The sequence below is a fragment of the Hemitrygon akajei genome, chromosome 2, assembly GCF_048418815.1.
Source record: "Hemitrygon akajei chromosome 2, sHemAka1.3, whole genome shotgun sequence".
NCBI classification, from domain to species: domain Eukaryota; kingdom Metazoa; phylum Chordata; class Chondrichthyes; order Myliobatiformes; family Dasyatidae; genus Hemitrygon; species Hemitrygon akajei.
The window spans coordinates 27,308,089-27,331,041 of NC_133125.1; the positions used below are offsets into that span (position 1 = coordinate 27,308,089).

The 22,953-nt window shown below is 40.0% G+C and overlaps 1 protein-coding gene across 7 annotated transcripts in view; it reads left to right on the plus strand.

The window, feature by feature from the left end:
- LOC140740164 (tumor necrosis factor alpha-induced protein 8) overlaps nt 1-22,953 on the plus strand; it is an 83,998-nt gene that overhangs the window by 55,289 nt on the left and 5,756 nt on the right. The window contains exon 1 of one of the 7 annotated variants that reach the window (XM_073069141.1): nt 4,597-4,829. The exons of the other annotated variants lie outside the window; for them this stretch is intronic. Within the exon in view, the coding sequence (XP_072925242.1) occupies nt 4,799-4,829 (31 nt within the window). The 5' untranslated portion in view covers nt 4,597-4,798. Of the gene's footprint in view, nt 1-4,596; nt 4,830-22,953 lie in introns of those variants that run through there. 7 annotated transcript variants of the gene reach the window in all.

Sequence of the window (22,953 nt, forward strand, 5' to 3'; positions counted from 1 at the left end):
GCATCTGCCCAATCTCTTATGTTTACACACTCTTCTTGTATGACAAACCTGTCATTCCTGCAACCAATCCAGTGAATAATCTTCAGTATACTTCCTCTGGCAAATATATCCTCCTTGAGATCAGGAGCCTTACCATGGCCCTATACAATTGGAATGAAACTCCATTTATTCAAATCCTCTTCAAGTTTATTGTCATAGGCATATGCACCTAGGGTATAAATATCATGAAAATGAGTTTTTTTTTCTTTGCAGCAAAGCTACATAAGTAATGTAACAAACACAAATTATATTGCATAAATTATATATAACTTACAAGGCAAAATAAATATGATGCAGGTTGAGGAAGAGTGAAAAGAATTACAGTGTGAGTTAGAATTAGGGTTTTTCAGGTCAGTTCAAGAATCTGATGGCAGTGGGGAAGAAGCTGTTGTTGAACTTTGAAGTGTTGTCTTCAAGCTCCTGTACCTATTGCCTTAATGAGAAGAGGGCATGACCTTTAGTGATAGATCTGTCTTTAGACCTTTAGTGATAGTGATAGATAAAGGGGTCCTTTAGTGAAAGATCTCACCTTTCTGAGACACAGTCTCTTGTATATGTCCATTACAGTGAGGAGAGCTGTACCCATGAAGGGACTGGCTAAGTCCAACTCTTGCTCTCAAGCCTCTTGTGTTCCTTTGCGTTGGCATTTCTATACTTGTCTCTGGATCAGCATTCAGTAGAATGTTTCTACTGTACACCTGTTAAAAAAATTTGTCGGTCATCAAATCTCCTTAAACCTGCAATGCCTTATTCATGTTTATATCTGTGTACTGAGTCTACGATTGATCTTCAGAGATGTTGAAATCTAGGAAAGAAGCTCTTCTAATAGAAGCTAATGTTATATCTTCTTTCCAAATTACTTGCTACATGTTCATGTTGGCTTTCATTGGCTGGTGTACAAGCACAACATAGTCTCTTTGAAAATGAACACCTTTGAAAAGAAGTTTTTTTATGCCTTAAAGTGAGTTTCCTTCCTGCTTTCACCAAATCACCCAGTTTGACCATCTCCTCTTTACATAAACCCCTTTACATCTTCCTCATTATTCACAGGTCTACCTGATACAATAGCATCAGAAAACTTGGACATTTGTTACTTGATTCCCTCAGCATAACTTTGATAATGACAAGGGAAGAAGTGGAGACCATGAACCAACCCCTGTGAAACTCTACAAGTTGCAGCCTAGTAATGTCAGAAGGGTTGTTTATTTCCATTTCTTGTTTTCTGTCCAATAACCAATTCTCAATCTATGTTGTCATGATCTAACATTGTTCAATGAATTCCCCTTTGAGACCTCATCAAAAACCTTTCAAATTTCCAAATGCACCACATCCACAGATTTTTCTGATTTGTTCCACTTGTCACATCCTCAAAGAATTCCAGCAAGTTAATTGGCCAAGATTTTTTTTGATAAATCTTTCTCAAAATATCAAAGTATTATTACTTCCTTCATCGCAGATCACTGCAATTTTATAATGTTAGGCTGACTTTCCGATAGTTTGTTGTTTTCTCTCACTTTTAGTAATAGAATCTTGTTGGCTATCCTCCAAGATCAGCCAGTGAACTCACTGAAATAATTCGGCCCAGATCATGTCCTGCCTGTATCTTTAGATCCTGTGCAGATCAGCTGGTGGAGGTATTTGTATTTTTTTTTTAAAAACCTCTTCCTGTTCCAGTATGAGAATCTCATCCGCTTTAAGATTATCAGTTATCATCTCAGTACCTAAGAAAGACAAGGTAACTTGTTTTACTGACTATCAACTGGTACCTCTGACATCCACCATCATGAGATGGGTGGTCATGGAATCATGAGTGAACAGCCCTTTTCAAATCCACGACAAACTCTCAATTGGATTGAGGTGTGGACTCTGACTTGGCACTCCAGGACACTAACTTTGTTGTTTTTAAGCCACTCCTATGTAGCTTTGGCTTTATGCTTGGGGTTATTGTCTTGCTGGAAAACAAATCTTCTCCAAAGTCACAGTTATCTTGCCTAGGTTTAAATGTTTCAAAAAAAACCAAAAGTGAGCTTTTTAGCCATCAGACTAGAGCCGAACACTGCACGTCATTAAAAACACACCCAGGTAACAGTTGTTGTATGCACAGTCTCTCCCATCTCAGCCTCTGAAGCTTGTGTCTCCTCCAAAGTTGTCATAGGTCTCTTGGTGGCCTCCCTCACTCATCCCCCTTCTTACACTGTCAGTCAGTTTTTGAGGATGGCCTGCTGTAGGCAGATTTACAGCTGTGCCATATTCTTTTCTTTCCTTGATGATTGACTTACTGTGCTCCAAGAGATATTCAGTGACTTGGAAATTTTCTTGTATCCATTTCCTGACTTGTGCTTTTCAATAACCTTTGCATGGAGTCGCTTAGAGTGTTCTTTCGTCTTCATGGTGTAATTTTTGCCAGGATACTGGCTCACCAGCAGTTGAACCTTCCAGGTACAGGTGTATTGTTACTCTATTAGTTGAAACACCATGACTGTACATGATGATTTCCATTTAACTAATAAAACTTATAACTTATAAAACCAACACGAGTGAATCTGCAGATGCTGGAAATAAATAAAAACACAAAATGCTGGCAGATCTCAGCAGGCCAGACAGCATCTATGGGAGGAGGTAGTGATGACGTTTCAGGCCGAAACCCTTCATCAGGAGTGAAGTTGGATGAAGGGTTTCACTCCTGATGAAGGATTTCGGCCCGAAACATCGTCACTACCTCCTCCCATAGATGCTGTCTGGGCTGCAGAGTTCTGCCAGCATTTTGTGTTTTTAACTTATAAAACCAGTTGGCTGCGCCAGTGATGATTTGGTGTGTCATATTAAAAGGGGGTGAATACTTATGCAATCGATTATTTTGTGTTTTATATTTATAATTAATTTACATCACTTTGTAGATTACTGTTTTCACCTTGACATGAAAGAGTCTTTTTCTGTTAATCAGTGTCAAAAAAGCTGAATTCAGTCAACTATAAAACAATAAAAGATGAAAATTTCCAAAGGGGGTGAATACTTTTTATAGACACTGTATATTGTTTGTACATTCCAATGTGGACTGCCTCGAATGTACCGTCTACCTGACATTTCCTAAGACAAATCTGACTGTACTCTTCCTTTGGGACTATGTTGTGCCACAACAATTAACGTCAGCAAAGCCATAGAGACAGATTATAGAGGACCCATATCACTCATCAAGCAGGGCTTGATATGCTTCCACTCAAAGTGGATGTGAGTGCTACTGGATGATAGTCACTGAAGTAGGTTACCCCATTCTTCTCGGGCACTGGTATGATTGATGCCTGCTTGAAACAGATGGTTACCTCAGACTGCTGAAGAAAGGGTCCTAGCTACACGTGATATTGATCCTCCGGTAGCTTGCTGTTCACATTGCCTTTCCCAGCTCACCGCTGATATTGATGGTATCCTGTCATTGTGCCTCTGTTTCCTGAACATTGACACAAATGATCCCTCTGTTCACCACTCACATGCAGGCACAGCCTTTGATGTTTCATTGACCCCCCCCCCCCCCCTTTCCATCCTGCACTTCCTCTTATTATCCTTTCCTCCAGGCTCAATCCAGCCTCTGCCAGGAATCCTCTCTAAATCCTAAACCCCTCCTTTTTCTTTCCCTCTAAATTTCAGCCCCATTCCCTTATCTTTTTCAACCAGTACTAATTGATGTTAATTTATACATTCATGCAAACTAGACAATTTCATCACATCTGCCAATTTCCACCCTGCCCTTGCCTTCAACTCGTTAATCTTTGACTCCCTCCCTCCTTTCTTGATCTCTTGGTCACCATCGCTGGAGATAGGTTGGATACTAATATCTATGAGAAACCTACCATTGCCCACAGTTATATCGACTACACTTTGTCCCAACCCGCATCCTGTATGGACTCTATTCCATTCTCCCAAATCCTTGACTTCCAACCTAATTTATTTTGTGGATTCCATAATAGTAGTACTAACAGAGGAAAGAGCCATTTCTGGATCACATGCAAGGGAAATTCTAACACAGATGATACCTGTGTCCTCGTGTATAGAATATTTTGCAGGGTTGGAATACAAAACTATCAAAGTTATTATCAGGCTTTAAAAATTTCTAGGCTAAATATTTCAATAGTAGGTTTGGGTAAGACAACTAACACATTTATTTGCTGCTAAACAGATTGGGTCAAGTTCTTCTCAATTATCTCAAATTAGGAGGAATTAATCTGTTTTAAAAATTAGACTCAATTATTAAATCATCAGTTGGAAGTCCTTAGTTGAAACTTGTATGGTTATAAGCTTATGCTTTCAGACAATTTGGGATGGAGTTGGCAGAACATGTTTATGTTAGTTGAATGTGATTTATTTACTCTGTCTATGCTGATTGCATTTGGAATCTTCCACTGAAATAGTTAAAATTAAACAGCACTTGTTTGTTCTACTGACCTTTCAACTCTAGTCTTTTTTAAATATCACATGCTGGCAGTGGTGCCTGTTAACAAGTTGATTTGACTCCACCTTACTGAGTTGGAGAGGGAGGATCCCTTCCAAAATTATGAAGCAAATCACAATTAACAGGGAAATCAGTTTTGAATAGTTCTTGAAGAAGGCAGATGAAAAAGAGCAGGAAATTCAGTGTTTTGTTTCTTTTTTGCTGTTTCCTTTGTATGGAGCTCATATGTATTTGAAAAGCATTTAATATCTAGTTCTTTTAAAGCCGTTACTTAGTGATATTGTGCACATTTCAACAACGCAGTTTCAGTTCACAATGGACCCAGCGGCTGATGGGATAAAAGAAGGTACATGCTTATTTTTGAATGGGATTTGTTTGATAGTTTATGTATATGTTTATTTGTAAGAATATGAACATGTTTCAGGGAATGTAATGTAATATACCTGATATACAGGAGTATGTTTTTGTAATTTTGTAAAGAAGGGAAAGCTTCTATAGGAATTGATTCATCATTTTGAGATATTTCATCAGCTGTTAAGATGTCATATGGCCACTGACAAAACAAAGATTGCATTCAGCTGAAATTTGTAAGTACAGATTTGATGGTAATATTCAAATCAGTGCCACTTTGTTCAGCGAGCTTTAAGTTTATAATTGTTCATGACTAGATTTAAATGTTTCAAAAACCCCCAGAAATAACCAAAAAGTACTATTGAAACAGGAAGTTTCCTCAATCCGGATTATTCACTGTGAATGTTGTGCAAACAATTTTTGAAAACTGAGTTAGAAAAATTTGTAATGTGCTCAATAATCATTTATGTAAAAAGATTAACATTTTGAACAGAACCAGTTTGAACACTATTTTAGTCATTATCTTAAGGTTTTCTTGTAGTCGAATAAAAACACTAAGCAAGCAGAAGCAATTTTATGAAAGCTGAGTGATTTTTTTTTAAGTTGGGGAAGGACAGAATTGTGATTCAGAATCTTTAGTAGTAATGCAATCATTGTAAGTAACAGGTAACATGATAAACTAGCCTTATGTAGGTAAATAACATCAGCAGGAATTCCACTGATAATGTAGTGAATGCTAGATGATGTCACCACGGTAGCATAGCAGTTTAGTGCGATACTGTTACTACTCAGGGCGTCAGAGTTCAGAGTTTAATCCCAGCGTCCTCTGTAAGGAGTTTGTACGCTCTCCCCATGAAATGCATGTGTTTTCTCTGGGCGCGTCTCTTTCCTCCCACAGTCCAAAGATGCAATAGTTAGAAGGTTAATTGGTCATTGTAAATTGTCTCCTGATCAGGTTAGGGTTAAATTGGGGGGTTGTTGGGCGGAGGGGATGCTGGGCAGCATGGCCAAAAAGGCCAGAAGGGTCTATCCCCTGGTGTATCTCTCAATAAATAAATGACATAATTGTGTATTGGGATCTAATGCCAAAAGCCAGTATAAAGATACTAGTCTGCTTGTGTAATGGGTTATCAGCTTCCATGTATAGCAAACAACTGCCTATCCTGAATATATTCTGAGCTGAAAGTTGAACATTTTCTAGTGCCCATTGCGAGACCTTCACCAATATCATAATGATATCAAGTGTAGAAGTATAATCGGTGATCCCAGATCTCATTGCTTGAAAACAAAACATTGTGAGGCACATTAAAACAGTAAACAAAAGAATGTTTTGTAAAATGGAACTATGTAATTTGGATATGCATTCAATCAGAGTTATTAACTTTTAAAGTTGTGTTGACATATTTCATTGTTATATTTTAAGAGTACAAATCCTAAGTTTGGGTCAAAATTCTGTCTTAGATTTTAAAATAGGAAATGAAAGATTTGGCTAAGAATTACCATCGCAAGTTTAAGGAATCCTACTTCGACATTTGTGATTTTATGGTTTCCACTTTCCTTTTTTTTTTACTTTGAATGGAATTAGCAGTTAGTAGAATTCTTCTCTGGTGGTGTATATTGCAAGCAATTAATGAATTTGGACCTGAATTTATGTAAGCGGCTCAACAGTGCCTCCCTAACTTGTTTATTAAATCCAGAAATGTAAAGCCCAGCCTATAATTGCTGGATTTTTTTTTGTGACTTTTCTACCTGCTGTGGGCAATGTCTACTGTATTGGAGGCAATGCAGTGTCTTGTATGATAGCTTATTACAACCAAAATCAACTAGCTGAGAAATGGTTGGCCAGCTAGTGTTGCTCAAGGGACACAAGAGACTGCAGATGCTGGAAATGGGGGCAAAAATCTGTGGAGGGCAAAGAACATTTGAAGTCGAGACCCTTCATCTGGAACGATCAACAGTCAAGCCGAAATGTCCGCGTCCATTCCTCCACAAATGCAGTCCTACCCATTGATTTACTCTAGTTTGTTTTAAGTGGTATCCAAGTTTTTGTTTGGAACCCTAGTCTGAAGGTGCCAAAGTCAATTAGCTGAGAAATGGTTGGCCAGCTAGTGTTGCTCAAGGGACACATGATATGTGAGATATGGTATAATATATTTTTTTAAAGTGATCAGACTGCTACTGAAAACTTCCTTTGGCTGGAACAAACAACGAAACTTTGAGCAGCTGCCACTGTCTCTGACTCCTCACACCTGAAAAGCCTCATTAGTCACCTGCCAACTTAATAGTAACTCCACAAATCCCACAGTCTGAGCAGCAACATACATCATGGATCTGTGCATTGACTGAACCTTTTAATCACACTTTTTTAAACAAGTGTCTAAAGCAAAGTATATAGTATATGTTGTTCAACTGATTAGGACAGAATGAATAGAGAAAAGAAACACGGTATGTGTGGAGGTGTATATCTTAGACATACTTGCAGCATATGAAACAGGCCCATAATTTCTCTGCATGGAAATAGAAATGACAAGTGCATGTGCCTACTTTACAACAAAAAATTGAGTTGCAATTTTGTGTTGCCCTGGCAACTAATAGCACTAACCTTAGAATGCTTTATTTGGTCTAGTTTTGTTGATCAAACTTTAAATGAAAGCAAGCTATGAAATTCTGACCATCTACTTTGTAAATTGTTGTGGAATTCTAAGATGACTACTTTACAACTGATGGACAACTGTAAAACAACATATTATGGAGAATCATGTGGAGATGACATTCTACATATCCTCCCTGGTGAGCTGTAAATTGCAGTGGAAAGTAGCCTGAATATTTCCTTTACCAGAGCTGGAAATCAGTCATTTCCGCAGTAGAACGGATATGGAATAAGATGTCAAAACCAAATTGCAATTGACAATACATCTGAGTAGCTGGAGAAAAACAAAACAGGGTTATCTATCAAGCAGATTCCAACATGAAGAAACTTTTTTACATAACTTGTCATCACTTTCTGTTTGTACCCAGTTTAAAGTAAAACTTGTGACTTGCAATGAACGAAAGGAAAAGAGAAGTCTAAAACAGAAATCTTAATCTTAAATGAAAGTGATTACAAGGATTTGAGAATGAACCAATGAAAGTGGAATAGGAATTCTGAGTTAAACATGTCATAATTCTCAGTTTATGTTTCATATTAAATATACATTCCATTGAGAAATAGAGATTTTACCAGAAAAGTGGTCCATGAAAGCCTAACTCAAAGAAAAGGCTTATAACATTGTGAAACACAATGAGTTCAAGTTTAGTTTATTGTTAAACGAAACAACGTTCTTTTGGACCAAAGTGCACACCACAGTACATACAATACACACACAAATCACATAAAGTAATATTACCACAAATAAATTAACAAGTAAAAAGGTGCATTTATAACACATGTTAAAGAGTAAATAGCATACTGCTACTGGTGCATCATACGTGATGAGACCTGGGTGTGGCAGGGAGTTCAATAGTCTTATGGTCTGAGGGAAGAAGCTGTTTCCCATCCTCACAATCGTGTCTTAATGCTACAGTACCTCTTGCCTAATGATAGGGGTCAAAGCGGTTGTGAGATGGATGGATGTGATCACTAACAATACTGAGGGTCCTGCACTCTTACAAAGATATTGACAAATATCTCTGATAGGCAGAAGAGAGACCCTGATGATCCTCTCAGCTGTCCTCATAATCCTTTGTAGGGATGTGTGGTCAGATGCCTTGCAATTCCCGTACCAGACGGTGATGCAGCTAGTCGGGGCACTCTCGATGGTGCTGCTGTAAAAATTAGTTAGATTGGTTGGTGGGGGGGGGGGGGGGGGGGGGAGTGGTGATGGGCTTTGCTCACCTCAGGAAGTGGAGATGCTGCTTTGCTTTCTTGACCAATGAGTGGTGTTAGCCCTGAGTTCTAGGAAAATTTAAGAAGTAGCAGACAATGACTTAGAAAATGAGTGGGGAAAATGAGAGAGAAAAAATACGAATTGTTAAATATTATAAAATGGAAGAGTAATAAAAATTATTCTCAACATCTTTAGAAAGTGAGGGAACAAATTAATAATGGGGACTAAGGGAGCTCTCTTGCTAAACACGTTGTCTACTCTAGTGGTCACCAACCTTTTTAAGCCCAAGATCCCCTACCTTGGCCCTAGTGAAAGGCAAGATCGACCGCAGACCGCATGCGCACCAGGGCAGAAAAGACCAGAAGTAAAACCCCGCAACCCGGAAGTAGAAATAATATATGAACTCCAGGGGTCCCCACCCTTTTTTGCACCGCAGATCGGTTTAATATTGACAATATTCTTGCAGACTGGCCGACGGGGGGTGGGGGGTGGTGTTACTCGCGACCAGAATACAGCGATACTCGAAGCAGGTTCCTTATGTCCAGTCTATTTCACAATTTAGTTTTCGCGGCTCTCGGCACTTAGAATCTGTCACACTTGCTCACGTTTTTTTCCACTCAGAAAACTCAACAGGTTTGTCTTTAATTGCAGGGTGCTTGGACTCAAGGTACTGGAGCACTTTTGAGGGCTTCATTGCCTCATTAGACAGCCTCCCAGACGGAACTGCAGCCTCCCGCCCGCCGCCAGACACCTTGGCCAGGTGTGGCTAGTTGTGGGTGGGGTGAGAGGACAAGGTCAGGACTGGAGGTCCCCGTGCCAGGGCTGTGGCGGTCGCAGTCTGGAGAGAGTGTGACCGCTGCACTCCCGCACCCCCCCCCCTTCCCCCAATAGGATCTATCGGCCGACAGAAGTTTGTTTCAGTAGATCGCAGTGCAGTAACTGCTCTGAAACTTACGGAACCCTGAGCCCAAATTAGCTCGTCTGTGAATATTCTAGCACCAGGTTCCCCACAAACATTCGGTGTGCTAAACAGGTTTAGAGGTGGCACCCATCTGTCCGCGCTCTGGGCCAGTAGCAATGGCTCTTCCCGAGGCCAACAAGCGATCCCTGGTGCGAGGGTATCACTGTGTTTAGGCAACTGATGACCTCGCATATATTCAAGTTCAACAGTGGGTGTGACAGGGAATGAGGAAAGGTGCAGCTGACTCATATTGTTTTCTCGCGGCCCGGTAGTTGGAGACCACTGAAGTACACTGTGTAGTGCGAGGGAGCTACATGCATGAGCACTGGGCAGAAAGAATGGAACTAGAACCCCGTAACTCGGAAACAATCTCTCAACAGTATTTGTGTATTTATTTTTCTTTTTTTTTTGGGATCTACTGGGAAAGTCTCAAGGATCGACCAGTTGATTACAATTGACGGGTTTGCGACCACTAGTCTACACTCTTAAGATTTGTTTCCATAACACTGGTAAAAATGTTATTATAAAATTGAAATATTGAATTAATGAACAGAAGTTCTGGTTTAAGATGACGCTACCGGAGATGTGTGACAGCTGACTGGTAAATCATAAGGCAAGAGAATTGACTAAAAGCATTACTTATACATCTTTCACGAAGCAATTTGGGGTGAACTATCACCACAGATGGTGAGGAAGTAGGCAGAAGCGAGGCTGGTTCGGGGGATGAACCATGCTGGGGCATTGCGAACCATCTGGTTTGCAGATGGAGTTTGTATCACTACTGGAGATGGAGTGAGCGATTTGGAGAGGGCGATTTGGAGAGGACCTGAGCCAAGTTGGTGAGATCAAGAATAGCATTGGGCAGGGCAGCCCAGACGTAACAGGGCACCAGGATCTAGGTCCTAGAGCGTGGCACCACCTGGTGCTTAGACAATTTAAACACCAGCACAGTTAAATTGGAAGCCCGAGTGCCTAATACAGAGGTGAGGGTCAGGTTGATTTTGCTCGCTGCGCTGTGAATGTTCATTCCTTTCTCTGCAGTGCTGAGGCTGTGAACTGAGCCAGATGCTGTGTGTTTCTGCACTGCTGGTGTAAAAACTGGGGACCGAGGCTAGGCCTCGGCCTACTCCAGCAGCTTCAGGAGCAGATCTGGACTCAGTCTGGTTCGGATGCAGTTGGCTTGCTTCTATTGTTCGCGTGATGTGTTTTATTTTTCCCCTCACTTTCTCTGTGCAGTGATTTTTGGTCTTTTTAAAAATTACATCATTGGAGTTTCTTGCTTTGTGGCTCCCTATAATTGATACATTCTTTTCAATAAATTTGCTTTAAATCTTTGTATCTTTGAGTGTGGTATGAAACAATTTTATTCACATTTCTAGGCAGGTTAGCTAGTTTCTATCATTTTGGAGTGAGATTTACTTACTATTTAGTGCTGCTTTTCCAGTATAAGACTTCTCCAAGGGATAATAGCAGAGGTGCAGTGGTCATAATTCATCATCAGCAAGAATTTCAAGCACATTGGCCTGTTAAATATAATAGAGGTATTCAAGGGGCTCTTAAATAGGCACTTGAATGTGCAGGTAATGAAAGGATACAGATAGAAACTTAGAAAACCGACAGCACAATACAAGGCCTTTGGCCCACAATGCTGTGCCGAACATTTACTTACTTTAGAAATTACCTAGGGTTATCCATAGTCCTCTATTTTTCTAAGCTCCATGTACCTATCCAGGAATCTCTTAAAAGACTCTATCGTATCCGCCTCCAGCAGCACCGCTGGCAGCCCATTCCACTCACTCACCCACTCCCTGTGTTTATTTAAAAAAAAAACTTACCCCTGACATCTCCTCTGTACCTACTTCCAAGCACCTTAAAACTGTGCCCTCTCATGTTAGCCATTTTAGCCCTGGGAAAAAGCTTCTGACTATCCACATGATCGATGCCTTATACACCTGTATCAGGTCATTTCTCATCCTCCATCACTCCAAGGAGAAAAGGCCGAGTTCACTCAGCCTATTCTCATTGGGCATACTCCCCAATCGAGACAACGTCCTCGTAAATCTCTTCTGCACCCTTTCTATAGTTTCCACATCCTTCCTGTAATGAGGTGACCAGAACTGAGCACAGTATTCTAAGTGGGGTCTGACCAATGTCCTATATAGCTGTAACATTACCTCTCAGCTCTTAAACTCAATGCCACAGTTGATGAAGGCCAATGCACCATATGCCTTCTTAACCACAGAGTCAATCTGCGCAGCTATTTTGAGTGTCCTATGGACTCGGACCCCAAGATCTCTCTGATCCTCCATACTGCTCAGCCCACTTCTCGGCCCAGTTTTGCATCCTATCAATGTCCTGTTGTAACCTTTGAAAACCCTCCACACTATTCACAACACCTCCAACCGTTGTGTCATCAGCAAACTTACTAACCCATCCGTCCACTTCCTCCTCCAGGTCATTTATAAAAATCATGAAGAGAAGGGGGTCCCAGAACAAATCCCTGAGGTACACCATTGGTCACTGACCTCCATGCAGAATAATGACCCGTCTACAACTGCTCTTTGCCTTCTGTGGGCAAGCCAGTTCTGGATTCACAAAGTAACGTCCCCTTGGATCCCATGCCTCCTTACTTTCTCAATAAGCCTTGCATGGGGTACCTTATCAAATGCCTTGCTGAAATCCATATACACTACGTTTACTGCTCTACCTTCATCAATGTGTTTAGTCACATCCTCATAAAAACTTAACCCTGACATCAGGCTCATAAGGCATGACCTGCCTTTGACAAAGCCATGCTGACTATTCCTAATCACATTATGCCTTTCCAAATGTTCATAAATCCTGCCTCTCAGGATCTTTTCCATCAACTTACCAACCACTGAAGTAAGACTCACTGGTCTATAATTTCCTGAGGTATCTCTACTCCCTTTCTTGAATAAGAGAACAACATCTGCAACCCTCCAATCTTCCAGAACTTCTCCTGTCCCCATCGAAGATGCAAAGATCATTGCCAGAGGCTCCGCAGTCTCCTCTGTCACCTCCCACAGTAGCCTGGGGTACATCTCGTCCAATCCTGGTGACTTATCCAACTTGATGCTTTCCAAAAGCTCCAGCACATCCTCTTTCTTGATGTCTATATGCTCAAGCTTTTCAGTCCATTGTAAATCATCCCTACAATTGCCAAGATCCTTTCCTGTAGTGAATACTGAAGCAAAGTATTGATGGAGTACCTCTGCTATCTCCTCTGGTTCCAGACACACTTTTCCACTGTCACACTTGATTGGTCCTATTCTGTTACATCTTATCCTCTTGCTCTTCACATGCTTGTAGATCTTGTCTTAGCAAAAGGGATTAATTTAGTTGGCATTTGATTACTAATTTAATTAGTGCAGCACAACATCATGAGCCAAAGGGCCTGTTCCCATGTGTTGTATGGTCTGTTTTCTAAAACAATAGTTACTATTTGTTCATAGGGAGCTGAACCCAGGTTGATCAGAAACAACAACCTTTCTGTCAATCAGAACCAACTAGTACCCATAGCCAGACTGCTGGGCAACACTTCGCAAGCTGACACCTTATTCTGGTTGTTGCCCAGAGTGAATATTAAGCCTTGCATATTGAGCTACAATGTCGTGGGCAGATTGGGATTTGTCTAGACCTGTCACCTCGGTTAGTAGATGACATGGGTCCCCTACAGACTGCTCCCAGGCACCAATGTTGTAGGAGTCGTAGTAGGGCTTTTCACCAAACACTTTGTCCACCCAGTGATTGCGAGGAGTAAATCTCTTATCTGCACCCCTATGTTGTTGCCATTGCTAAAGCTTCCCCTTAATGTCAATTTCAAGATCGTTCTCAGCCACAGTAACTGATGTAAGCCACATACCAGTGGATTTGGAAATTCATTGATGTTGTCTAGTCCATATGACAGTGTTTGATCTATTTCAGTATTGGCTCATTGGAAGTGATTGGCCATCTCCAATTACAGATACAGTATCCATCGACTGTGCTCTAGCTACCAGAGCTCTCATTCACAATCCCATTTACTGAAGAAGTGCGCATTCTCTGTGTTACAGTTAGTGTTTGCAGCTCCTATAACTTATTCTGTTTTAGTCACTATTGCATCTCACCTTTCAGCAGTCACACTGCCTCGAATGAAGAATTCTCGAGGATGAGGACTGCCACTCGCACAAATGGCTGACCACTCCATTCAGCTTAGGATGACATACACCCCAGCCGAGCAGAGCTATAACAACAGTCGCAGCCCTATCGGGAGTTTATTGAAGGCAGCAGTATTGATCGTGACAATTAGATTCGTTGTCTGTACCATTTTTATGATGCTCAGCAGAATTCACCAGCCAAAGTCTCATGTTGTCAGTGGATAACCTCAGCCATTGTCTGCTGAGCTAGAATAAATGGAGGACCAACCAGAAACCCTCAGAAGCAGAATGAGGTTTATTATCACCGGCATGTGACATGAAATTTGTTAGCTTAGTAGCAGCAGTTCAATGCAATACATAATATAGAAGGAAAAAAGTAAAATAATAATAATAAATAAATCTTAATCGGTATACTTTATACAGTATATGTAGATTGAATAGATTTAAAATCATGCAAAAAACAGAAATATTGTATATTTTTTTAAAAGTGAGGCAGTGTCCAAGGGTTCAATGTCCATTTAGGAATCGGATGGAATCCTGAATCGCTGAGTATGTGCACTAGGGTGACAACTAACACCAGGAGGAGATGGAGAAATAAGATGAGGCTGAAAAGTCTGAATGCAAGATGTGCATCAGCTTCTGATCTTTGAAAACTTCTCATAAATCCTATAGCATCCATTCTGGCACTCTTCCTCTTGCACTGCGGCCATGTGACGGTCATGATCGATTCCATTAAGTTATTGTGGTCACAGATTTTTTCTCTTGGCCTAGACCACCAGTTCACTTTCACAGTGGCAGCCAAACAACACACAAGTTGTGGGCGCCACGTTAGCGCGACGCCATTACAGCGTGGGGCATCGGAATTCGGAGTACAATTCCTGCACCGTCTGTCAGGAGTTTGTACATTTTCCCTGTGACCACGTGGTTTTCCTGCAGGTGCTCCAGTTTCATCCCACAGTTCAAAGATGTACTGGTTATATAGGCAAATTGGTCATTGAAAATTATCCTCTGATTAGGCTGGGGTTAAATAGGTGGCTTGCGGGGTGGTGAGACTCATTGAGCTGGAAGGTCCTGTTCTGCACTTTATCTCTAAAATAAGAAAGTAGATTCTCAAAACAAGAGTTAATTGAATGCATCCATTTTCCATTGTGGTTTAACCTTTCCAAAATGTGAGTGTTATTTTTCATTGTACACAGCGCTTTCCCATTTCAAGCCATGTGCTTGCTGCATCCTGAATTAGCCTGAGCTCAAATGTCCGTATAATGAACAGCTAATGCCATTTGCAAACTTTATTGGTGCTCATCAAATGTCCCATTGGAAAATGCTCGCAGTCAAGTACATTAACGGATGGTTAACAAAGCAATACAAAATAACAGGCCTATTCAATAAGATCAGAAAGACAATCTGGTACAATTGTGTAGCAGCTGTGCATTGTCATCATTTCATTTGATCAAGTCACTCTCTTGGTGGTCTCTTAGTTTCAACAGGACTTGGAGCTCTGTCTCTGAGGAAGTTGCTACTTTCTCAATTTACTGGATTCAGTTACAAACCTAATTTCAATGTTTGGGGGAAAAAGACATGATACTGGATATTTACAATACCCTTCTGCAATTCTTGAAGCAGCAATAACCTTGAAATAACAGGCAGTATTCAAACCAAAAGGTTCAGGACATGGCATGACCTACTAATCAGCTTTCAATCAAAGAGCTGCAGAATGGAGCAACAACAAATATTTGGAAGCAAAAATGCTGAGAGAGAGCTGGAGATCCAGAGACAAAGTGAAAGAATCACTCACTGTTTTCAAATCTGTGGTAAGTTTCCACAATAAATTTAAAAACAGGTGAGCAGATCTACAACTGGACTCTTGTGGTATCTAACAAATATTGATATATAGGCCTTTTCTTGGCCAGTTTGCATGACTGTTAACCCTGCCAAGGTTACAGTTAGATTGTAAAACACAGCTGTCTGCTCGATAGCCACAAAGCATCACAGCACTGTCCCTGAGAATCTTGCAAAAAATTTATTGGAGGTAACATGGCTTCTTTGTAGTGGAATCATGCAGCCTATGTCCATAAGAGATCATTGGAAGCAATTAGTTAGTACGATACAGGTGCACCCAAGGCCAATTGTTGACACATCTCTAGTAATTGCTTGTGCATGAGAGAGAGATAGAGTGTGTGTAACTAGTGACTAAGTTACTTTTTGTATGAGCATTCATATTCACTGAGGTTAAAATCAACCATCACCAGCTCTGGCATCTTTCAAGATCTTCAGTAACCTTGGACCCAGAGGCATTGTGATACAGTATTTAAAACACTGATGAATGTCCATAATGAAGAGCTTTGAGAGGTTTGTGATGAAGCACATCAACTCTTGCCTGAGGAGTGTCTTGGATATGCTCCAATTTGCCTAATGTTACAACATGTCAACAACAGATGCCATTTCATTTACTCTTCACTCAATCCTAAAGATGAGATTTACAAGGATGTTACCTGGACTGGGGAGCATGCCTTATGAGAATAGGTTGAGTGAACTTGGTCTTTTCTCCTTGGCGTGACAGAGGATGAGAGGTGACCTGATAGGTGTATAAGATGATGAGAGGCATTGATTGTGTGTATAGTCAGAGGCTTTTTCCCAGGGCTGAAATGGTTGCCACAAGTGGACACAGGTTTAAGGTGCTGGGGAGTAGGTACAGAGGAGATGTCAGGGATAGGTTTTTTACTCAGGGAGTGGTGAGTGCGTGGAATGGGCTGCCAGCAATGGTGGTGGAGGCGGATACGATAGGGTCTTTTAAGAGACTTTTGGATAGGTAAATGGAGCTTAGAAAAATAGAGGGCTGTAGGTAAGCCTAGTAATTTCTGAGGTAGGGACATGTTCGGCACCACTTTGTGGGCCGAAGGACCTCTATTGTGCTGTAGGTTTTCTAAGTTTTCTATGTAAAACATTTGGACGGTGAAGATACATACATCAAGTTGCTCTTCATTTACCATAACTCTGCACCATCATCCCCACATAACCAATTAATAAGTTCCAAGACCTATCTCTTTGCACAACTGGATCCTCGATTTCCTTACAGACTTTAGAGTACAGATTGGCAACAATACCTTTTCCACAATTAACATCAGCATAGATACACATTGAGGCTGTGTACTTAGCCCCCTGCTCTACTCTCTTTAAACTTATGACTGTGAGGCTAAGTGCAGCTCCAATGCAATTTGTGGTGGGCTGAATTAAAGGTGATGACATATCAGCATTTACGAAGGAGGTTGAATATCTGGTGGAATGGTGCCATGACAACGACCTGTCAAAATTTGATTATAGGAGGAGGAAATTGGAGGTCCATGAGCCATTTCTCATCAGGGAATCAGAGGTGGAGAGGGTCAACAACTTTAAGTTCTTCAGCATTATCATTTCAGACAATCTGTCCTGGGTCCAACATGTAACTGCCTTTGCAAAGAAGGCATGTCAGTGCCTCTGCTTTCTTAGAAGTTTGCACAGATTTGACATGTCATCTAAAACATTGATGAACTTCGAAGATGCATGGTGCATGATGGCCTGATAAAGAAACACCAATGTCCTTGAATAGTAAAAGCTCCAAAAAGTGGTGGATACAACCCGGTCCATTACTGGTAAAGCCATCACCACCACTGAGCATATCTGCACTGAGTGTTGCTGCCATCAGGATGGAGGCACAGGATCTTCAAGTCCCACACCACAATGTTCCAGAAAGTTACTACCTCTTAACCATCAGGCTCTTGAACCAGTTGTGATAATTTCACTCACCCCAGCATTGAACTGATTCCACAATCTATGGACTCGCTCTTATAGATTCCACAGTGTGTTCTCGATATTTATTGTTTACTCATTTTTTTTGTATTTACACAATTTGTTGTCTTTTGCACTTTAGTAGTTTATCTGTCTTTGTCATGTGTGGTTTTTCATTGGTTCTATTGTGCTTCTTTGTATCTACCATGAATGCCCACAAGAATAGGAATCTCAAGGAAGTAAATGGAGACATATATTAACTTTGATAATCAATTTGCTTTGAATTTTGAACTAGTATAAAACTATATTAACTGAAAATGAGCAAACAGAGATGTTGAAATTATACAGAAACTGTATTTATTAACTCCAGTAATTAAGTGCTAACATCAGACTTCTAAGTCTCATCTGTTATAAAGGATGACCATGTAAATAAATAACAAATGGTGAAAATCAACGGGAGCACTACTACTTTTAATACAGTGTACTTTCTTCAACTTCATAATGCATCAAATTTGATCTTAAGCCACCAAATGTTTTTCACTTAATAAATTTAACTAACCCATGAAACATTAACACATGAATTTTGGTAAATCACATTTCTGCTTTTATTGAAACTGGAAGGAAAAAGCTTTGTGTGCAGTAACATCTGTTGGCTGAGCACAGATGCCTTGTGATTATTTCCTTTTCTAAAATGTTTTACAGAAGATTCAGCAGTTGGCTGCTAAAAGGTAAAGTTAATAAACAAAGTAAATGATAATTCCTTTTTGCAAGATCAACCTAAATGCTACATTTTAGCTGTTTTGCAAACTATAGTTTATTGTGCATTATTAAAGGTTAAAATATATTGCAGTTCAAAATTTGCAGTAGAAGTATTTACTAATAATTTTGAAGCTTAAATAGATCAAGATCATTTTTATGGACAGGTTTTCTATTTTCATAAGGCAGCTGTGCTAAACCTACAGATGTTACTGCACACAAAAGCTTTTTCCTTCCACTCATCTTGCTGTTTTCCTTTCTCATTATTTTAGGAAATGAGTCAATGCCACACTATTTAATCAACATGAATAAGAATAATCTTCTGGCTGAATTTTGCAATTTTTACCAAAAAATACATTTTCCAAAAAGACATATTGTAGAATTCAAATTTTTATTTGAACAGCAGTGCTAAAAGTCAATTTCATATTCGATCTTGTGTTTTAATCACAGTTGTGACACAGACCTTTTTTTATTAACAAGCATAATGCTGCCTTTTTAAGCCCCTGAAATAATAGTCATTGGCTAAGGATAACAAAGTCATCTTCTCCATGTTTTACCTTCGTGTTTTTGTCTGTATCTCTTTTTAAATAATCTTGTACCCAACCTACTTTTAATTAAAAGATCCCCCTTTTTGTACACTGTGGTAATCTGGAATTTAAAAAGTGACAATTATTTCATTACTACTCTGGTCCTCAAGCTAGCTCACACTTACCCTGTCACGTTCTCCCATTCATAGTTTCATTATTCTTGGTGCCCCTCTCACAAATTAAGTACTGTACGTAACCTTTTTAAATTTAAATTAGATTCCTTCCCAACAACTACAAGCTAGGCTGATATTTTTTCTTTCAGTCACCCTTTGCTCCATCTCTTTCAAGTTCCCCTCCCTATCTTTATTGTTGTTTTCCCTCTTCTTTTCCTCTCTTTTTTTGTATCATCTTGCACCCTCTGTTCACTGCCCCTCCCTATATTCTGTGGAAGCATTCTTTCTATCAGTACTGCCACAACGTAACTTCATTTGGTAAATGAAGGAAATGCGCCCATTACATAACAAGTGGAAACTTTTGTATTCACAAGAATGCCTATCTATAGAATGAGGAAGTCACAATGGTTTCTATCAGTTGCAGAATGAGAAGGGTCCTTGCCAGTCTAAAAAACATATTTGGTAGTTCCTTTTTACTGTCTGAAAGCTACTGTCTATGTGACTGAGGAATTTTCTAAAATGCATTTAATTCAAGGCAAAACAAGAGTAAAGTAGTCAAGTGGCTGTATTGTATAAGCAGGACTGGCCTTTATGCATGAAATTGACCAAATAACTTATTTCACCATGGCACAAGTAACTATGAGGCCTTTCTCATAAAATAACATTTACAGAACAGAATGAGCTGTAAAAAAAGAGTTGTTCATACAGAGACACAAATAGCATTAGTTCAAGGACACAATTTATTTATCTGCTTTCTTTTGAGCTTCTGTGCTATTACTTGTTCAAGTCAAGATGTATGCGTTCACTGAAGTAAGAATTTTTCATGCTGTTGATATGTTGCAAGGTCTTGCCTGACAATCATTCTGAGAAAAACTAACTTAAGCAATTTGTGGACGTACTTACACACACTTATTTAGACACAGCTGGTACATCAAAATAGAAGAGTTCATATCAATCAATTGTTGCAGGTCCGTTGCAAAATGACTGAGGTAAATGAGAGTAACTTGCAAGGGTCCAGCAAACAAGATTGATCACCTGCACAGAGGGGAACAAACTCCTCTGAATGATTGACAGAGCGAGTTGCATCTAGAGTCAGTGCTGAAGAATAGGGCATGTGACTTGAAGTGATAATTACCAATTATATTCAGGAGTGAAAATTTAGTCATATTAGTCCATGGTGTGAAAACCTGAAGATTTGGGTAGTATGTTTAAGAGAGTAAAAAGTTATTTGTGCTATTCTGATAAGTAGTTTGTTTTTATCTGTATATAAAATAACCATCCCCAAATACTTTTGAGAAGGTAGTGAGCCATTGCTGTGAACTTCTGCATCCTTTGAGACATAAATACTCCTACAGTTCCGCTAACGAGGGAGTTGAAGGATTCTGATTCTGTGTGATGACAATGCAGGAAGAGAGAAATAATGACAAATGATCTTCCTCTTTACTTGGTTTCATTTTGCTTCTAAGTGCTAAAGATTTTTTTAACATGCTGTTAGCAAAATTTGATGAGGTAGAGTCAGAGTCATTGAACAATGCTGCATGGATGCGGTCCTTTTGGCCCAACTTGCCAATGCTGACTAGAATTCCCATTTAAGCTCATCCCACTTCCCTGTGTTTGGCCCATATCTCTCTAAACCTTTCCCATCCATGCACCTGCTCAAGTGCCTTTTAAATGTTGTTAATGTACCTGTATCAACACTCCCTCTGGCAAAACAGTCCATATACACAACGCCTTCTGAAAAAATTGCCCCACAAGACCCTCTTACATTTCCCCTCTCATCTTAAACCTGTGCCCTTTAGTTTTTGATTGGCTTTCCGTATGAGAAAGACAGCATATTTTTACCCCTTCTATCTATGGCTCTCATGATTCAATACATGTCTTTGCAAGGACTCTCTTCAGTATCCTGTGCTCAAGTGATTAAAATCCTAGCCTGCCCCATCATGCCCTATAACTCAGTCTCTTGATATCTGAAAACATTCTTTTAAATCTTTTCTGAACTCTTTCTGGATTGGTGTCTTTCCTATAACATGGTAATCAAAATTGTACATTGCCTCACCAACATCTTGTAGAAGTGCAACGTAACCTGACAACTCCTGTACTCAGAGCTCTAACTGATAAAGGTCAGTAGAGTATTCCAATTGGCTACCTTTACCACCATGTCTACCTGTGATGCCACTTTCAGGGAATTTGCTGTGCTGTATGTTACTGGTGATGCAGGCTGCACTGATAGTACATTGTGGTGCATGGAATGAATGTTTAAGGTGATGATTAACATGCCGAGCAAGAGGGCAGCCTTATCCTGAGTGGTGTAGAAAAATGTGGGGCTGTATTGACCCAGAGGAGGAGAGAGTCAGATTTCCATTCTTGGCTTGTAGCTCATGGAAAGGATTTGGGGAGAGAGTCATTCACAGAAGAATATCCAGCCTCTGAACTTTCATTATCATCACAATCAATATCGCCCAGTAATATTTTTAGTCAATGCTGAGCCCCAGGATGTCACTGGTGGGATGTTTGCTAAAGGTAGTGCCAAGGTGAGGTAATTAAGCGTTCTCTTGTAGGTGTTGTTCATAAATGACAGGTTACATTCGTTGCGCACTTCAGCCAACACCAGTGCTGTCCAGTCCTTGCTGCTTGCTAACATGGGCTTGATCCTCTCCCTGGCTGGTTGGTGTGTAAGCAAAGACTATGCAATTGACAAAGATTATTGCCATTTCAGATCTTGTGACAGAGAGATATCACTGAGAAAGAATGTCATAATTCTGAGTAGTGATCATAATTCAGATAGATTTATTCTAATTATGTAACAATACAAAATAGGAGTCAAATTTACTACACTGTACTAAGATTTCTCAAAAGTAGACTGGAAATGGCTGTAGATAAATCCAAGCTAGAGCATTTGGTAAGGGAGATTAATGAGGGACAATTAATTAATAATGAATAGAAATGCAGATTAAAACCATTCTTGATTCAATAACAATAATGTTATTGGTTGATGTGTACTTTATGACTATAAATCTGCTGTTAGTAAGTTTCCACAGGCCTCCAACATTTCAATGAGTTGCACCAAACTGTGGGGCCAGTTCTAATGCAAAACATGCTGGGAGGTTGGCCAAAAAATGGGAAATGAAAATAAGGTAGAGGAGGTGGAGAGAGATTAATTGTATATTACATTATGATAACTCTGGATAGAGCAAACAAAAAGGACCTTTTGACACCCTCGTTATATTTAAACTACATTTGCATAGCAGTAGACCAATGAGCTGCGAGCTTAGTTGTTGGTTAGGTCTTGTACAAGGAACAGAGATACTATGAGCCAACTGCCCTCCACTGGCGCCCCACCCCCCACTTCCAGATACTCCTGACAAATTCATGCCGTGAGTCCAAGGGCGGAGCTGGTATTTCTCCATCTTCCTTTTGTGCTTTGAATGACTAGTATTGATTGATTTCAGCTTTACATGAGATTTACATGCTAGTTAGCCAAATGTGTCTTAATGCCAAAATATAGCCTCTTAATGCCTGGGATGTGGCTCTTTGTTGTAGGGAGAAGTGGAGATGAGGGTTTGAGTGGGACCCAAATTATGCATCACTAAACAAGTTACTGGAAAGTGTTGTTTGATAGAATTGTTGATGATCCATCATATGAGAGTATATTGATGAAGCACTAATAGGTCAAATTGAATTTGTCTGCCCTTTATGGACAAGGCATATCTAGTCAATTTTTCATATTGTCACATAGATGATAGTATTGCAAGCATGATTTGCTCTGGATAAGTTTTCTATGGTGCAGTTGAGTTACCATCTGCTCACATTTTGCTAAAATGTATCGTCAGCAATTCCCTGATATCATGTGCAGTCAGTTGAATTGGCTGTTTTGATAGGAACTCAGGAGGTGGCTGAAATAGATAGCTGCACAG